This window comes from Takifugu flavidus, chromosome 19 (genome assembly GCF_003711565.1).
Source record: "Takifugu flavidus isolate HTHZ2018 chromosome 19, ASM371156v2, whole genome shotgun sequence".
Taxonomy (NCBI): Eukaryota; Metazoa; Chordata; class Actinopteri; order Tetraodontiformes; family Tetraodontidae; genus Takifugu; species Takifugu flavidus.
Window position 1 is genome coordinate 11,785,723 of NC_079538.1, and position 13,980 is coordinate 11,799,702.

Consider the following 13,980-nt stretch of genomic DNA (forward strand, 5'->3'; position numbering starts at 1 on the left):
TCAAGTGATATTGATCTCGCTGTACAAACGCGTTCCGTATCGGCAGAGTCAAACTTCCGGGCGGCGGTCCTCGCGGGCGATCTGGGGCCATTTCGGGACTCGTAAACAGACTTTTGTGACACCTGGAAAAGGTGTGGGAAAAGGTGAACTGGAGGCAGGACGGCGGTGGCAGGTTCAGCCCGTCAGGCAGCGGTGCGTAAAAGGCGCGCACAGGGGAGGAGACTGCTGGAGAGGCTGAGCCACGACGCAGCACGACGCGCTGCATCCACTGGTTGCTCCGCGACCCACCGAGCTCCTCTCAGCATCTTCGCAGCGCAGATAGAAGATTCCAGCCGGAGGAGATGGACAGAGGAGGGAGCGGGTGCGTTCACACGCGCAGGTTGGATGTGGACCAGATAGAAGGACAGCAAACGCAGCCTCGGGCAGCTCGTTTCTGACTGTTTTGCACTGGACTTTTTTCCGATGTGCGTTTTTCTCCGAGTCCACGATGCCACAGGTCCCTCCCTGGCGGGCGGCAGCACCTCGGTGACCACAGCGACATAATGGCATGCAGGAGCGGCTGCTGCTGCGGCTCCACTCCGCTCAACGAGGATAACGCCAGGTTCCTGCTGCTGGCGCTCTTCATCATCGTCTACCTCCTGTGCGGAGCCGCCGTCTTCTCCGCGCTGGAGCAGCCCATGGAGCGGGAGGCCAAAGAGCGCTGGGCGCAGAGGTTCGAGCTCTTCAAGGAGAAGTACAACCTGAGCAAGAAGGAGCTCAACAACTTCCTGAGGAGCTACGAGGAGGCGAACGTGGCGGGCATACGCGTGGACACCATCAGACCCCGGTGGGACTTTACCGGAGCCTTTTACTTCGTGGGAACGGTGGTGTCAACTATTGGTGAGATGGGGAGATTTTTAAAAATGATACTGCTGCTGCTCTGTCTCATTCTAGAAGATAAGTTCGGTGGGTCATAAATATCAGCATCTGCTGTATTTTTGAAAATGGTTACATTTATTTCTCTTTTAGACTTCTATTTAGTGGTCATCCATCTTCAGTAAGGCTACACAAATGAAACATGTAAGCCAAATATGGACAGTTTATAACAGTTTTAAGTCGAGTTAAGTTGCAGTTTGAAGCTGTTTAATGATTCAGCTGCACCTGACGGAAATAATCAGCTCAGACGGTCCACTTTCCCAAGATTTGTCTGTTATTTGTGTCCCTGTCAGTAGACAGAAACAGGCTTAACCACCTTGATTTTAAAACTATTGATCCTGTTTGGTGGCCGCCCTGCTTCCCAGGTCGATATGTTTTTCCTGGATTCTGTATACTTCTGTCCATTAGGATGACGGCTCCTCCGATTAGACCTGTTGAAACGACTCCGTCCACCTGAACACTGCGTGTTTGCAATAGCTGGAAAGAAAAAAAACTCCAAGTTGGAGCCCATTCTCCATTGGTTTTTCATTCCGTTCTGCTCAGCACTGCTTGAAATTTCTCTCCTAAGGCCTTGGAAGAGTTTCCCTTGGTGCTGATGCGGCTTGTAAGGGAAAATGAAAGTGTCACAACACCTGAAGCCTCCTCTCAGTTCTGCCAGGCCCACATAGAAGTGCTTTAATATCACTGTCAATGCTTCTAAAGCCTGATCTTACTAAGGAATAAATGCATAAAGTTATAGATTCCAGGGCCTCAAGCTGCAAAATCCTTCATGCAACTCTGGATTTATGTGTGTGGGGTCACTAATGAATTCATTTTCCTTTTATGTAACCATTTCTCCTTATTTTGACCTCAAAGATCAAAAAGTTAAAGCAGGTGCTGAAGGCCAACAATGCAGACGGACGGTTCTACAGGACCCAGAAATTAAGGTTAAGTCCTTGTTATTAAGCTGCCAATTGAGAATATTTTGACTTTCTATATGCAGATTTTTTTTTCTCCAATCAGCTCCATCTCTATGGCAACACCCAAGCGGCCAACAGATAACATGATTACACCCATCAATCCTAGAACTGAACGAAATTACACACAGACCCTGATTTCCATGATGAAAGTTCACGTCTGTCACAGACAGAACTCGGTGTCCAAGTGCATCAGTAAGGATAATGTAGAATAAAGAGCTGGCAGAGGAGTGCACTGCAGCTCAGGCCTCGTGCACAGAGGATTTTCACTTTTTAAACGTGCTTATCTCTCCAATATTCTTACAGTGATTTGAACTCTTGCGAAAGTTCAACGCTGATGCTAGAATATTCTGCTTGTAACCATAGCAAACGTTCCATCTCTGCAGACACAGCACACTATTTTCTCACATTTGTGTGTATTTTTTCAACATAAACTCATCGACATAGCTTACGAGCAAGCTAAACGCTAATGAAGGAATAAGGTATCCGGCCCCATTAGTTAGAATCAAAGGTAATGTGGAGGTAATCACAGCTAGTTCTGTCTTGGTTGCGGTTCATATCTTGCACGCAGCGTTTAGCCTTTATTATTTTAGTGTGCCGACCGAGCTACAGAGTTAAAACATTCAACAACGTTGTCAGTGCAATAAAACAGAAGAGCAACGCTGGCAAATAGAACGTGCTTGGCTGAGCTTCAGCGTTAAATGAAGGGTGAACACCACTGAGATAGGCCAGGTCGATACGGAGCGGCCACTCCGGCCACTGTCGCGATACACAACCCTCCAGCTTTTCCAGGTAGAAAATATTAAATGGGTTCCAATCACGGCGCAAATTATAGGCACCGAGATACAGAGCGGCCAGAGTCGGGGGTACTTATGCTTGGCAAACTGACACTGATTGCAGCAATATGCTTGGACCTCAGCTCTCAAAGCGTGACATGCAGTGAGACGAGAGGACGTCACTAATGGCAACCTGGTGGTTGTTTGCGCTCTTTTTGCTCTGAAGAAGAGGAAAGCGGTAATAGGGGCGGTTTTAAAAGGAACTGCAAACAAAAACTGCCTTATTTACCTGCAGCTAGGGTACGATTATGAAATATAAGAACAGTTCCACACATAGAAGAGTTGTGTTACGTCTGTTGCTACACGTGATAAGCGGAGTTTAGCAGCTGTAGGCTGGAGGCAAACATGAAACCGCTTGAATCTGAAACTCTGTCGCAGGGTTTGGGATGACCACTCCTGCCACCATCCCGGGCAAAGTCTTCCTGATGTTCTACGGTCTGCTCGGCTGTGCCGCCACCATTCTCTTCTTCAACCTCTTTCTGGAGCGCGTCATCACCGTCATCGCAGTGGTTCTCAAGTCGTGCCACAAGAGACGCCACAACAAAGCCGTCCTACCCCAGAACGGCCAGCAGCTTCCCCAGGGTGGTGGGGCGAGTGTTGCAGGGGGGAGCAGAGGAGGGAACAGGGGGGATCTGGCAGGCTGGAAGCCTTCAGTTTACTGTGTCCTGCTCATTCTTGGAGTGGCAGCCATCTTGGTGTCCTGCTGTGCCTCTCTCATGTACTCAGCAGCGGAGGGCTGGGGCTACCTGGACTCCCTCTATTTCTGCTTCGTGGCCTTCAGCACCATCGGGTTTGGGGACATGGTGAGCAGCCAGCGGGTTGCCTACGAAGGCCACGTCACCGCCGCCTACAGGGTCGGCAATTTCTTTTTCATCCTAACCGGCGTCTGCTGCATCTACTCGCTCTTCAACGTCATCTCAATCATCATCAAGCAGGTCCTCAACTGGCTCCTCAGGAGGCTCGAGGCGCCCTGCCGTTGCTTTTTCACCAGCAGGGGTCACCACCCACACCGACACCCCAGACGGAACGTGGTGGCCCCGGGCCACCTCCGTACCCGTCGAGACCCCTCCATTGAGACGGACGCTGTCAACGATAGCGAGACTGACAATGGTCGAAGGATGTCTGGGGAGATGATCTCCATGAGGGATTTTCTAGCAGCCAACAAGGTGAGAGCCTGCAGAGCTGTGAGACGGTGGGATGTTTTAATGCAACACAGATTGTGATAGTGGGAGTTTAGAGGCGTCCTTAAGCCCCTCTCCTGATTCAGAGAAGCTAAGGTGGCTTCTGGGGAACAAAAGACTCCATGATTGCATTTGCAGTTGCTACCAATAGTCCCAATAGGGCATGTCACAGTTGATGTATTCACATTTAAGGTCAAGAAATTGTTGGTTCAATTCTAAATAACTTTCATTGGAGCATCACTGTTGCTCCCCAGATTACTTAAATGTGGAATTTAAACAACACCTCTGAATATTAATGGTCTTTCTGCATCACCATCGCACCTTTAGAAATCCACTCAGACACCCAAAGGTTCCACGTTTTCAGCTAGAATCAACTGTTCAAGGTCAAGATCCTGTGCGATCAGGGTCCCCCAAATGAAATCAAAAGATCTGAAGTTCAGATTAATTAACTTAAGGGTTCTAACATTGAATTAAGTGCAGAAGGCACAATTAAGGTGCAAATGAAACCAAACAGATGACACTAAGCTCTTGAGACAATTTATTACTATAACTGCAGCTGAAGGCAAATCAGCTCTGTCGCCCCCCTGTGGTAGGAGTAGTAAAGCTCATAAGCCCCTCCTCCAATTAGTTTTGGGTCATATTTTCTCTTGTTTATGGTAGTTTTTAATGCCCTTGAATTGTCAAAAGTCCTAAAAATCTTTTTTTGTTTTAACTTGAAGTTGAATTTGTGACTGAATCCCATAGAAATGGAGCAAGAGATCACAAATTTTCAGGAATCTCTGATAAAATAGGGTATGGTTCCCTCCAGGTACATCGAGGATGATGTAATGGTTATGACTGTCACGAGACTGACTGGATTATTTTCAGGCTACTCAGTTAAGTGGAGGCACCAAAGCAGAGGTGAAACACCATCTGCAGCTATGAAATCAGACCTCCCCGGCACCCTGGCATCGTTACACTCTACAATCTGAGCATTTTCTCCTCTGTTGACTCGTTTGTGTCTCTTTCACGCCTGCAGGTCAACCTGGCAATTATGCAGAAGCAGCTCTCGGAGATGGCCATCGGGCATCCGCGTCAGTCCAGCTCCGGCTCGCGTCAGAATGGGTTCTCTGGAGGGGTGGGAGCCCTCGGCATCATGAACAACCGCCTTGCAGAGACGAGCGTGGACAGATAGGAGAGGCGGAATGAGTGGTTTCATGCAGGACACAGTATGAAAGCAGAGATGAAACGGCCTCCTCGCACTGCAGCACACAATCAGATGCACAATGTCGTCAACGTGGTGACTGCAGCCAGGAAAACGTACACAGGCCATGTTTTTGTCATCACAAATCTTAGGATCTAATCTGGTTACTCTAGAAAATTTGCACTTCTGCTTCTTGAAATTAACAAATCACCTCTTCTCTATCAATCCAATGGTATTGACTTGTTTTGTGAATATAAATAAACTTAGATGTGAACACTGGCTCTCATGCATAGAAAATGGAACCCTGGAGCTCTCTGTGCCCCAAATGTAGTTTTTTCTGCGGAGCTCTGTGCAGACCAGAATTCATGACTGGCTTCTTTTCCATCGACAGCAGGCTGTGAAACCGAACCCTTCTGCTGTCATTGATTAAGGAATCATACTTTGCTGGAGTCTCACATCTGGATCACGCTTGGTGTGTTGGAATGTTCTCCCATGATGAATTCAGTTGCCATGGTGATAAAAACAGGCGGCCTGGAGCCCTTGGATTCAAGCTTTCGACCTGATGCACTACATGTTCCTTCCCACCAAACTGCTCATCGTAGTAGTTTGCAACAAGCCTCAGGCTGTACTTTTATCTGTCACTGTAAAGGACATCAGCTTGGGAAATAGTTTCAATAAAACTGCTGCCGCTTGGTTCTGTGTCTGATTAATCACCATTGATGCAGAATATGCAAATACAGCAAGAGACTCGTGCCGACTCACTCCTGCACATCATTCACGAGTGCGGCTACACTACATTCCTTTCCCAATAGCATCTGCCTCAGTCGTTGTTTTCCTCCATTATGTAGACAAATAGAGGCCCAAATCTCCCCAAACAACCTCATTACAAACAAAGCAGACCCGATTCTCCGGCTCAATGGGTGGTATTCAGAGTCTGAGATGAAACCTATTTGGTGAAACTGCTGTTTACTCTGTGATTTGCTGCACATTATCCAAGCGCAGACGCAGATACTTTCACGCCGTGATGTTGTCCAGGCCTGTAGGTGGTTGGCATTAATGCGGACTAAATGAGTTGGATATGATTTCTGTAGCTCTTGTTTCCATAGAAAGCGCATTAAACTAGACAAAGGATGAGTCTGTTGATATAATCATGGGAAAGACGGCGGTTCGTACTGTGTTATGCTTGAATGCAGACATGCAAAGACAGAATGATTCACTTGTTTGTTTTGTGCAGAGGAAAGGGAAGCGAAATACAAACAGCTACAGTGTTGCTGACTGGTTTATACACCTCATCTGATCCTCCCCCTGGAGATATTCATTGCACGTTAAATTGGTGCAATTAATGCAAACTGCATTATCCATTAGCTTTTTTCAGCTTTTGCTGAATGAGTGGATGAAGGGTAAGGTACGCATGGACTTTCACTTCACAAGAATATGCATGAGTTGTGCTAAACATTTTTGCTCATCAGTGATATTTCTAAGTTGCAAGTTCCAAGTAGCCAAATCTGCCTGTTTGTATTCTGCAAAGGGGATCTGCTAATACCAGACAGAAAGGCTGAGGAACGCTCTCACTCTATGGCAACATTGCTCCACCACAGCCTGAGACCCCAAGCTCACAACCAGGCTGTTTACCATCCAGCATGATTGACAGCTCTATTATAGGTTCTCTGTTATGTGCACTGTCATTGGCACCTCTGCTCCATTTGCAGTCATCTCCACATTTATCCTGCTATGAATCTAATATGGTTTGGCAACGAGTTTGCATCTTCAGCTTAAATTATCAGTGAGCTCCAAATACTGCCATAAGGAGGTTATGTATTGTGAGATGGAACACATCACTGGTGCACACTGGAACATACAATCTCCTGCATGTTCACCTTATTCACAATTGTATAATAAAAACAGATTTTCGTACATTTACCACCCCCTCTGCTTGTAACTTCAATCTGAACTTTTCATTCATTAAGAGCCAATAGAGAAACATTGTATTGTTGATCTCAGTTTAAAAAATATCTAAAAAAAAAAAAAAAGCTTAATAAACGAGGAACACAAAATCCAACTCAAAGAAATCCCAAAACACACCAAATTCTCAAGATTCCTGCTGAAACCACCACAACCTTGCAACATCACTCTGGCCAAGAAGAGTGTGAAGGACTGGGCTTTTAGGTCACAGGTGATTGATAATGATGTGGGGCAGGTGAGCGGATGACACACGCAGAGCAGGTGGGTGGAGGTCAGGAGAATGAGGAGAGCTACACACAGCTGGGGAGAACCACAGGGGGGAGAGCTGAAGTGCAGAAAAACTGAGACAAGGCAAATTCCTAGTCAAGTCCTCCAGTACAGGTCTGTCAATAACTGATATCACTGATATGGCTGCCATGCAGTCAGGAGATCAGAATGGTAGTGAAGTAATACAGACATAATCTTACACCCCAAACATGTGACTCATTTTAATACTGTGCACAGAATAATTATGGACAAAAATAGCTTAACCCGCCTTCACTCTTTGCTATGGAGACAGAATGTTATTTCAGTCAGAACACTCAGAAACACAAACTTTGATGATGCTGCCGTTCCTGCACATTAAAAACTGAAACCCTACCAATTAAGACTCAGATTATAATTCTGTACCCACATGGCTCATGCTAGCACACTTTATTCAATTAACATCATTAAGTTAATCACAAAAAAACTGTTGTGAAAAGATGTTTAGCTCCTAACTGCTGAAATGACTCAAATAGAAAAGACTTATTTTTTCAGTTCGAATTAATTGTTTATCACCCATGAAAAAATATAGATCCATACTGTCATCAACACAGTTGTGAGGGACTGGAGTGAACAGACGCTTAAATCTAACATCCAGGAGGGTGCTGTTGTGATACTAATGTTCTTACTGAAGATAGAGCTTACAAATGCAATCATTTCTTGACCTTTCTCTTGTGTTAAAACATTATAAATGCAAAATTATTCACAGAGACTACTGTAATTCACACACTCCTCCTGGCTGCCAGTCAAGCTGCTAAGTTGTTCATCTGGAGCCAAACAGCATGATCTGTATTTGTCTCATATTATTGCTATTCTGATCCCCAGGAAGAACCTGGAGCAATTTGAAATATTAAAGTATCTTCCCTACTTGGACACGCAGCAAATGACCACAAGTTGCTTACTTCCAAATTTGTTAAACGAAGATTTATTTTATACCGATATATTTTAGCCCAATGGGGTAATGTGTGCGCAACTCGACTGCAGTGGGGGGATATATGTTAATAAAATTCAGTTGGAAAGCTTGATTTAAATCTCCAGTGACTGAAGACGGTTCCAAAGTATAAAATTAGTACATGTACACTTTTAATACACTGAGTGACTTAGTTCAAAGGTTCAGCTGAAGTCTGTTTTGGAAATACTTAGGAAATAAAGACAAATGCATAGTTTGTACATTGGTTCTTTTATGCTAAACTGTTCAAAATTAAAATATCTGACAATTCCTCGAGGTTGTCCTACAAGTGTTTATGTCGCGCGAATTTAGCTGCATATTTTTGTCGCCACCGCGTCGCCGTCCGCTGTGACGTCATTTTCAAGCGACAGGCAACAATGGTAAGTGAGCAAGCAGTTTTCCCTGCCGCTCGGTTTTAATTGTTTATTTAAAGCTATTATTCGCCAAATAATCCAACCACGACTATAAATATACAGATACGGGGACTGTTACAATTATTCCAGGGGCTGTTTCGGTTTTGAAGTGATGGCTACAATTAACAGTTTTATGTTAGCCGTTCGCTAGCGACGTCAGTTTTTTCCCTTCATTGGCAGGAGTCGTTGTCTAACATCTGCAAAAAAATATTTCCATACTGTCCAACCTTTCTTTAAATGTGTATTATTTTTCGTGTACAGTATTGTTGTTAGTGTATTTTAGGATTACACCGGCATGTCCTCGGTTATTACAGCGAATATTATATACAGTATGAGCTATACAGCTAATCAGACAAGCCATAGTTAGGTAATTATTTCATTGTTTGTTCATTTAAAATATGTACATAATTCCAGGGTCAAAGTCAAAGTGGGGGCCACGGTCCTGGAGGAGGCAAGAAGGATGACAAGGTGAGAATGATACAGCCGCAAGCTAATGTCGGAACTAGCCGCGTTTTGTAATAATATTGACATTAACTTGTTATAAGCTTTTAGAATCTATGTGTTGATTCAAAATGACTGCTTTGGTGCTCTGTTTTACTTTCTCATCCTTCTGTTTTAAAACTGCAGTGTTTATTACAAACCACTGTTTTGGTCACTCGTGTACCGTTTTCCCACCTGTCATTTGGTTTATAATTGAAGGATAAGAAGAAGAAGTATGAGCCTCCAATTCCCACCAGAGTTGGCAAGAAAAAGAAGAAAACTAAAGGACCTGATGCTGCCAGCAAACTACCACTTGGTGAGAAATTTAGAAATGTATAATCTACCAAATTAGAGATGAGATGATGCATTTTTTTATTTTTTTTTAAATCATTCAACATACTTGACTACATGATGCTTCTGATAAACTGTACAAGTATTACAGGTTAATGAATTGGGCTTCTCATGTGCTGTTTCTGGTTTGGTTTTCAGTCACCCCTCACACTCAGTGCCGCCTCAAGCTGCTGAAACAGGAGCGAATCAAAGATTACCTACTGATGGAGGAGGAGTTCATCAGGAATCAGGAGCAGATGAAGCCTCTGGAGGAGAAACAGGAGGTCAGCCACTGCTTCGACACGTCATGGCTAACTTTGTCTCATTATTGTAGCCACATTAATTCTTCTCGTTCTTCTAAAGGAGGAGAGGTCAAAGGTGGATGACCTGCGTGGGACTCCGATGTCTGTGGGCACGCTGGAGGAAATCATTGACGACAACCATGCCATTGTTTCCACGTCAGTGGGATCGGAGCACTATGTCAGCATCCTGTCTTTTGTGGATAAGGATCTGTTGGAGCCTGGCTGCTCTGTCCTGCTCAACCACAAGGTACAGTGCCCTGAGATAGTGGAACAAACATTATTTTAGTGGAGACACCCTTTGTTTGAAAGAGGAAAAAAGCATGACAATTCTAACAGCACTATTAATGATTTTTCATGACATATTTGGGTTGTTTGCTGTTGATAGTGTAGAAGGCTCGCTCATCAGATGTGCTCTGTATAGGTTCATGCAGTGATTGGAGTGCTGATGGATGACACTGACCCATTAGTGACGGTGATGAAGGTGGAAAAGGCTCCACAGGAAACCTACGCTGACATTGGGGGGCTGGACAATCAAATCCAGGAGATCAAGGTATTTACAACATGTGCTAAAATAAATTGATCAAAAACTGGTATATATGATGGTTGCTGACTAGTTTAAATTTTTTTTACAGGAATCAGTGGAGTTACCTCTCACACACCCAGAGTATTATGAAGAGATGGGAATTAAGCCTCCTAAAGGGGTCATCTTGTATGGGCCACCTGGCACTGGTAAGAGCTTTAAACCTGTAATGTAGTAAACAACCAGCTTTATTTATCACAGCTAACAGGAAGTGAACTTAAGCTTAAAATGAAATTTCCCAAAACTAGCAGCTTTTGGATTTACAACTGTCCCATCCGTCTGCTGCTGTTGCGTATGAGTGACAGTGAGTTTTGTGCAGTAATATAGTCAACAGAGTCCTCACAGCATGCAGAACCTTCATGTAAATGAGCTGTCAAGTTAAATACGGACGCATCAGCTGCTGCTTGATAATGTGATGCAGGTAATCAGCAAACCATTATCCACAGCTAGTGCCATGTTTCTGAGCTCCTCACATTCAGTCTTCCGTAATGACATGTATAATTGTCCACAAAGTAAATGATTTCACCGCTCATGTAGTTATGCCAGCTTGTTTGTTACCCGTTGGGTCTTTAGTATCAAGGCAGAGTTTATAAAAGGAATCCTCGGTTCCGCTCATGCTTGTCTACAGGAACAAGGGCAGGATTTATAAGCTTCGATGAGAAGCAGCACGTTCAGTACAAATGGCTGACTGTTAATGGAACGTCCAAATGTTCCAAAAGCTGCTCGTCTGTTTGGGCTCATAATGAGAATGAGCCTCCATGAAGAGTGCACTTCACTCTCGATAAACCCTTCAAACTTCATCCACAGCCTGAATCATACCTGTTTACTTCCACTGCTGTGATGGAGAGGGACTTCTTTCATTAATGTCACTACTTAAACCTGTTTTAATGTTGGACAGTTTTCTAAAAGACACAAAGCAATAACATCAAATCTACTCTTTCAGATGAAATGGCAGCTTCCAAAATCCCATTCAGTGCTATTAGCATTCAGAATACCCATTCAATATTTTTCTTTGATTGGGAAATACAATATTTTTATGGAAGAACACATTTGTGTGTTGGTGGGGGCAATGTTTCAAGATGAGGCAGCTTTTATAGGGTTGAGAGAACAGTCTGACCTTTTTTAGAGAATCTTTTTAGGGACACCGGTAATGTTTCAGACTTCAAATTTCACATTCCATTTATAGAAAATAAACCAGATGTGTTGTTGTTCTGTTGGAAATCCAGGCAGAATTAACCCAACTGTTGCTACATGCAGGCAAGACGCTGCTCGCCAAAGCTGTGGCCAACCAGACTTCAGCCACCTTCCTGCGTGTGGTGGGCTCAGAGCTGATCCAGAAGTACCTGGGAGACGGGCCCAAGCTGGTGCGGGAGCTCTTCCGGGTGGCAGAGGAGCACGCGCCCTCCATTGTTTTCATTGACGAGATCGACGCCATCGGCACCAAAAGGTAGTTCGAGCTGTTTCAGAAGCGGCGTGAGAGAGAGCGCCAGCAGACTGTTGAGGCGTCTGGGATGGTGTTTGGATGTGAGGGCTGACGAGGTGTGAGCAGCTTTAATATGCTGCTTGTATTTATAGTCTTCACACAACAACACGCCGACTGCTGAGGTTCAGCAACTCCTAACAGGCTGCTTCTATTTTTAAAAATCTCTTTATTGCACTGTCAGATGTTCTCTGCTGAACTTTTTGGTTTTGCATGGACTTGTTTGGCAGTGGGTGTTCTGTAGAAGTAGCCTTGCTGTTAACCGAGTATGGCAAAGGCAGTGAACGCATCAGTGAAGTGGGTCGGAACACAGTGAGTTCCATAAGCTCTTCGGGTAAAGGTTTCTGTGTTCTCCAGGTATGACTCCAACTCTGGTGGAGAGCGGGAGATCCAGAGGACCATGTTGGAGCTGCTCAACCAGCTCGATGGCTTCGACTCACGGGGAGACGTTAAAGTCATCATGGCGACCAATCGGATAGAGACGCTGGACCCGGCCCTCATCAGACCCGGTTGGTCTGCAGGGCGCTGTTGAATCATGCCCAGTCATTCCCTCCCACCCTTATTTCAGTGTAATCATTCTCAGGAGATCACTTTGTCAGATATTTATCTGATGACTCATTTTAATGTCAGAGGTTGCTTAAGTGATGAGATCAGCATTTATTCATATTCATACATTTATCACGGCTGATGAGGCTGATTGTAGTTCACGTTCCAGAACCAGTTTCTTACTGCTGGCCCAGATGATGAGTTGCTTTTAAAATGTCCCCGTCTAAGAAACTTCCCCCTTTACTCTCATTATGAATAATGTATGAAAGAATTAATTGCATTAGCGCACTCTGCTTATTAATTCTAATGTTTTATTACATTACATGTAGAAAAATAATAATCCCCCCTCCCCACTTCAGGGAGAATTGACCGAAAGATTGAGTTTCCGCTGCCGGATGAGAAAACCAAAAGGAGGATCTTCCAGATCCACACCAGCCGCATGACGGTAGCAGACGATGTCACCCTGGATGACCTTATCTTGGCCAAGGATGACCTATCAGGAGCAGACATAAAGGTGAGAGTCAGCCTGGCCTTGCATCGTGAGCTACCTTCCCAAACGGCCAGTTTGGTGAAGCATGTGGGAATAGCTTTATCCACGTTTAAACATCACATATTGGACAGGTGAGACGCTCGTCCTCAGCTTCTTTCTGGTCTCTATTGCCCCCCTGTGGCCTCAAACAGAACTACAGCATCTACCATAAAATGGCAGCTCCTGTAAATATAAATGTAAGAACATAAGTTTATAGTAGTCTTGTGGTTCCGCAGCTGATCCTCAGCATTATAACTACACATAGACTTGTTAGCCCTGTTGATCAGGAAGTAGGTTTTACCTCCTGGCAGCTCTCAGGCAAGCGATTTCTATCTTTCTAAGTCATTGTATTTTTTGGGAACACTAATCTGACGGTTAACTGTATCCTCCAGGCCATCTGCACAGAGGCAGGCCTCATGGCTCTACGCGAACGGCGCATGAAAGTCACCAACGAAGACTTCAAGAAGTCCAAGGAAAACGTACTATACAAGAAGCAGGAGGGCACGCCGGAGGGGCTTTACCTCTAACCGACACCTGTCTGTGGATGAGCGGGAGGAGGCAGCAGCCGTCGCCCCTCCAGAGAGTGTTTTGATATATTTTGCATGTCATGTGTTTAACCCTGCCCCCTCATTCTGTGTAAAAACAATGCATAAAAGGAGAGAAAAATAAATGTTAGTCTGTAGAAGGCTTCTGGCCTCTGGTTCTTAGAATATTCCAGAAGACCAAGGGGGCTCACACACATAGTTAACTAAAATGTCATTATTTAGAGGGAACATTTTCTTCCTCCTGCACTTAATATCTGCGTTAAACCCCAGCTAAGCTGCGTCTCGCTGCAGTCTGGACATCATTGATTTAATTCCTCTTGATGTGGAGCCTTGTGGAAGTGAGTGCTCAGCAGAAAGTGGCCCCGTACAGCAGGCATCAAAACCACGTTGCAGGGCCTGAATGAGCACGGAGCTGCTACTGCTGCTGTATCCCCCTTTGTAGAGAGTTGGGTGGGGGGCGACACTTGCTTTACTAAATGAGTCAGGCATT

At 44.8% G+C, this 13,980-nt stretch overlaps 2 protein-coding genes across 3 annotated transcripts; both read left to right on the top strand.

The window, feature by feature from the left end:
- Positions 1-216: 216 nt before the first annotated feature.
- LOC130515740 (potassium channel subfamily K member 13-like) lies at positions 217-5,764 on the top strand. 2 transcript variants are annotated; one of them, XM_057016202.1, is made up of 4 exons: positions 217-879; positions 3,086-3,561; positions 3,643-3,873; positions 4,907-5,764. In XM_057016202.1, exons 1-4 carry the CDS (start codon positions 543-545, stop codon positions 5,060-5,062), a joined length of 1,200 nt encoding a protein of 399 aa, XP_056872182.1. In that variant the 5' UTR covers positions 217-542; the 3' UTR covers positions 5,063-5,764. The 2 variants fall into 2 exon arrangements, with proteins under 2 accessions (XP_056872182.1, XP_056872181.1); XM_057016201.1 differs by having other exon boundaries at positions 218-879; positions 3,086-3,873.
- A 2,865-nt stretch (positions 5,765-8,629) lies between these two features.
- LOC130515739 (26S proteasome regulatory subunit 4) lies at positions 8,630-13,632 on the top strand. Its single transcript, XM_057016199.1, has 11 exons — positions 8,630-8,665; positions 9,113-9,166; positions 9,398-9,494; positions 9,668-9,792; positions 9,872-10,057; positions 10,232-10,360; positions 10,443-10,539; positions 11,648-11,837; positions 12,228-12,379; positions 12,776-12,930; positions 13,338-13,632. Exons 1-11 carry the CDS (start codon positions 8,663-8,665, stop codon positions 13,470-13,472), a joined length of 1,323 nt encoding a protein of 440 aa, XP_056872179.1. The 5' UTR covers positions 8,630-8,662; the 3' UTR covers positions 13,473-13,632.
- The last annotated feature ends 348 nt before the right edge of the window (positions 13,633-13,980 follow it).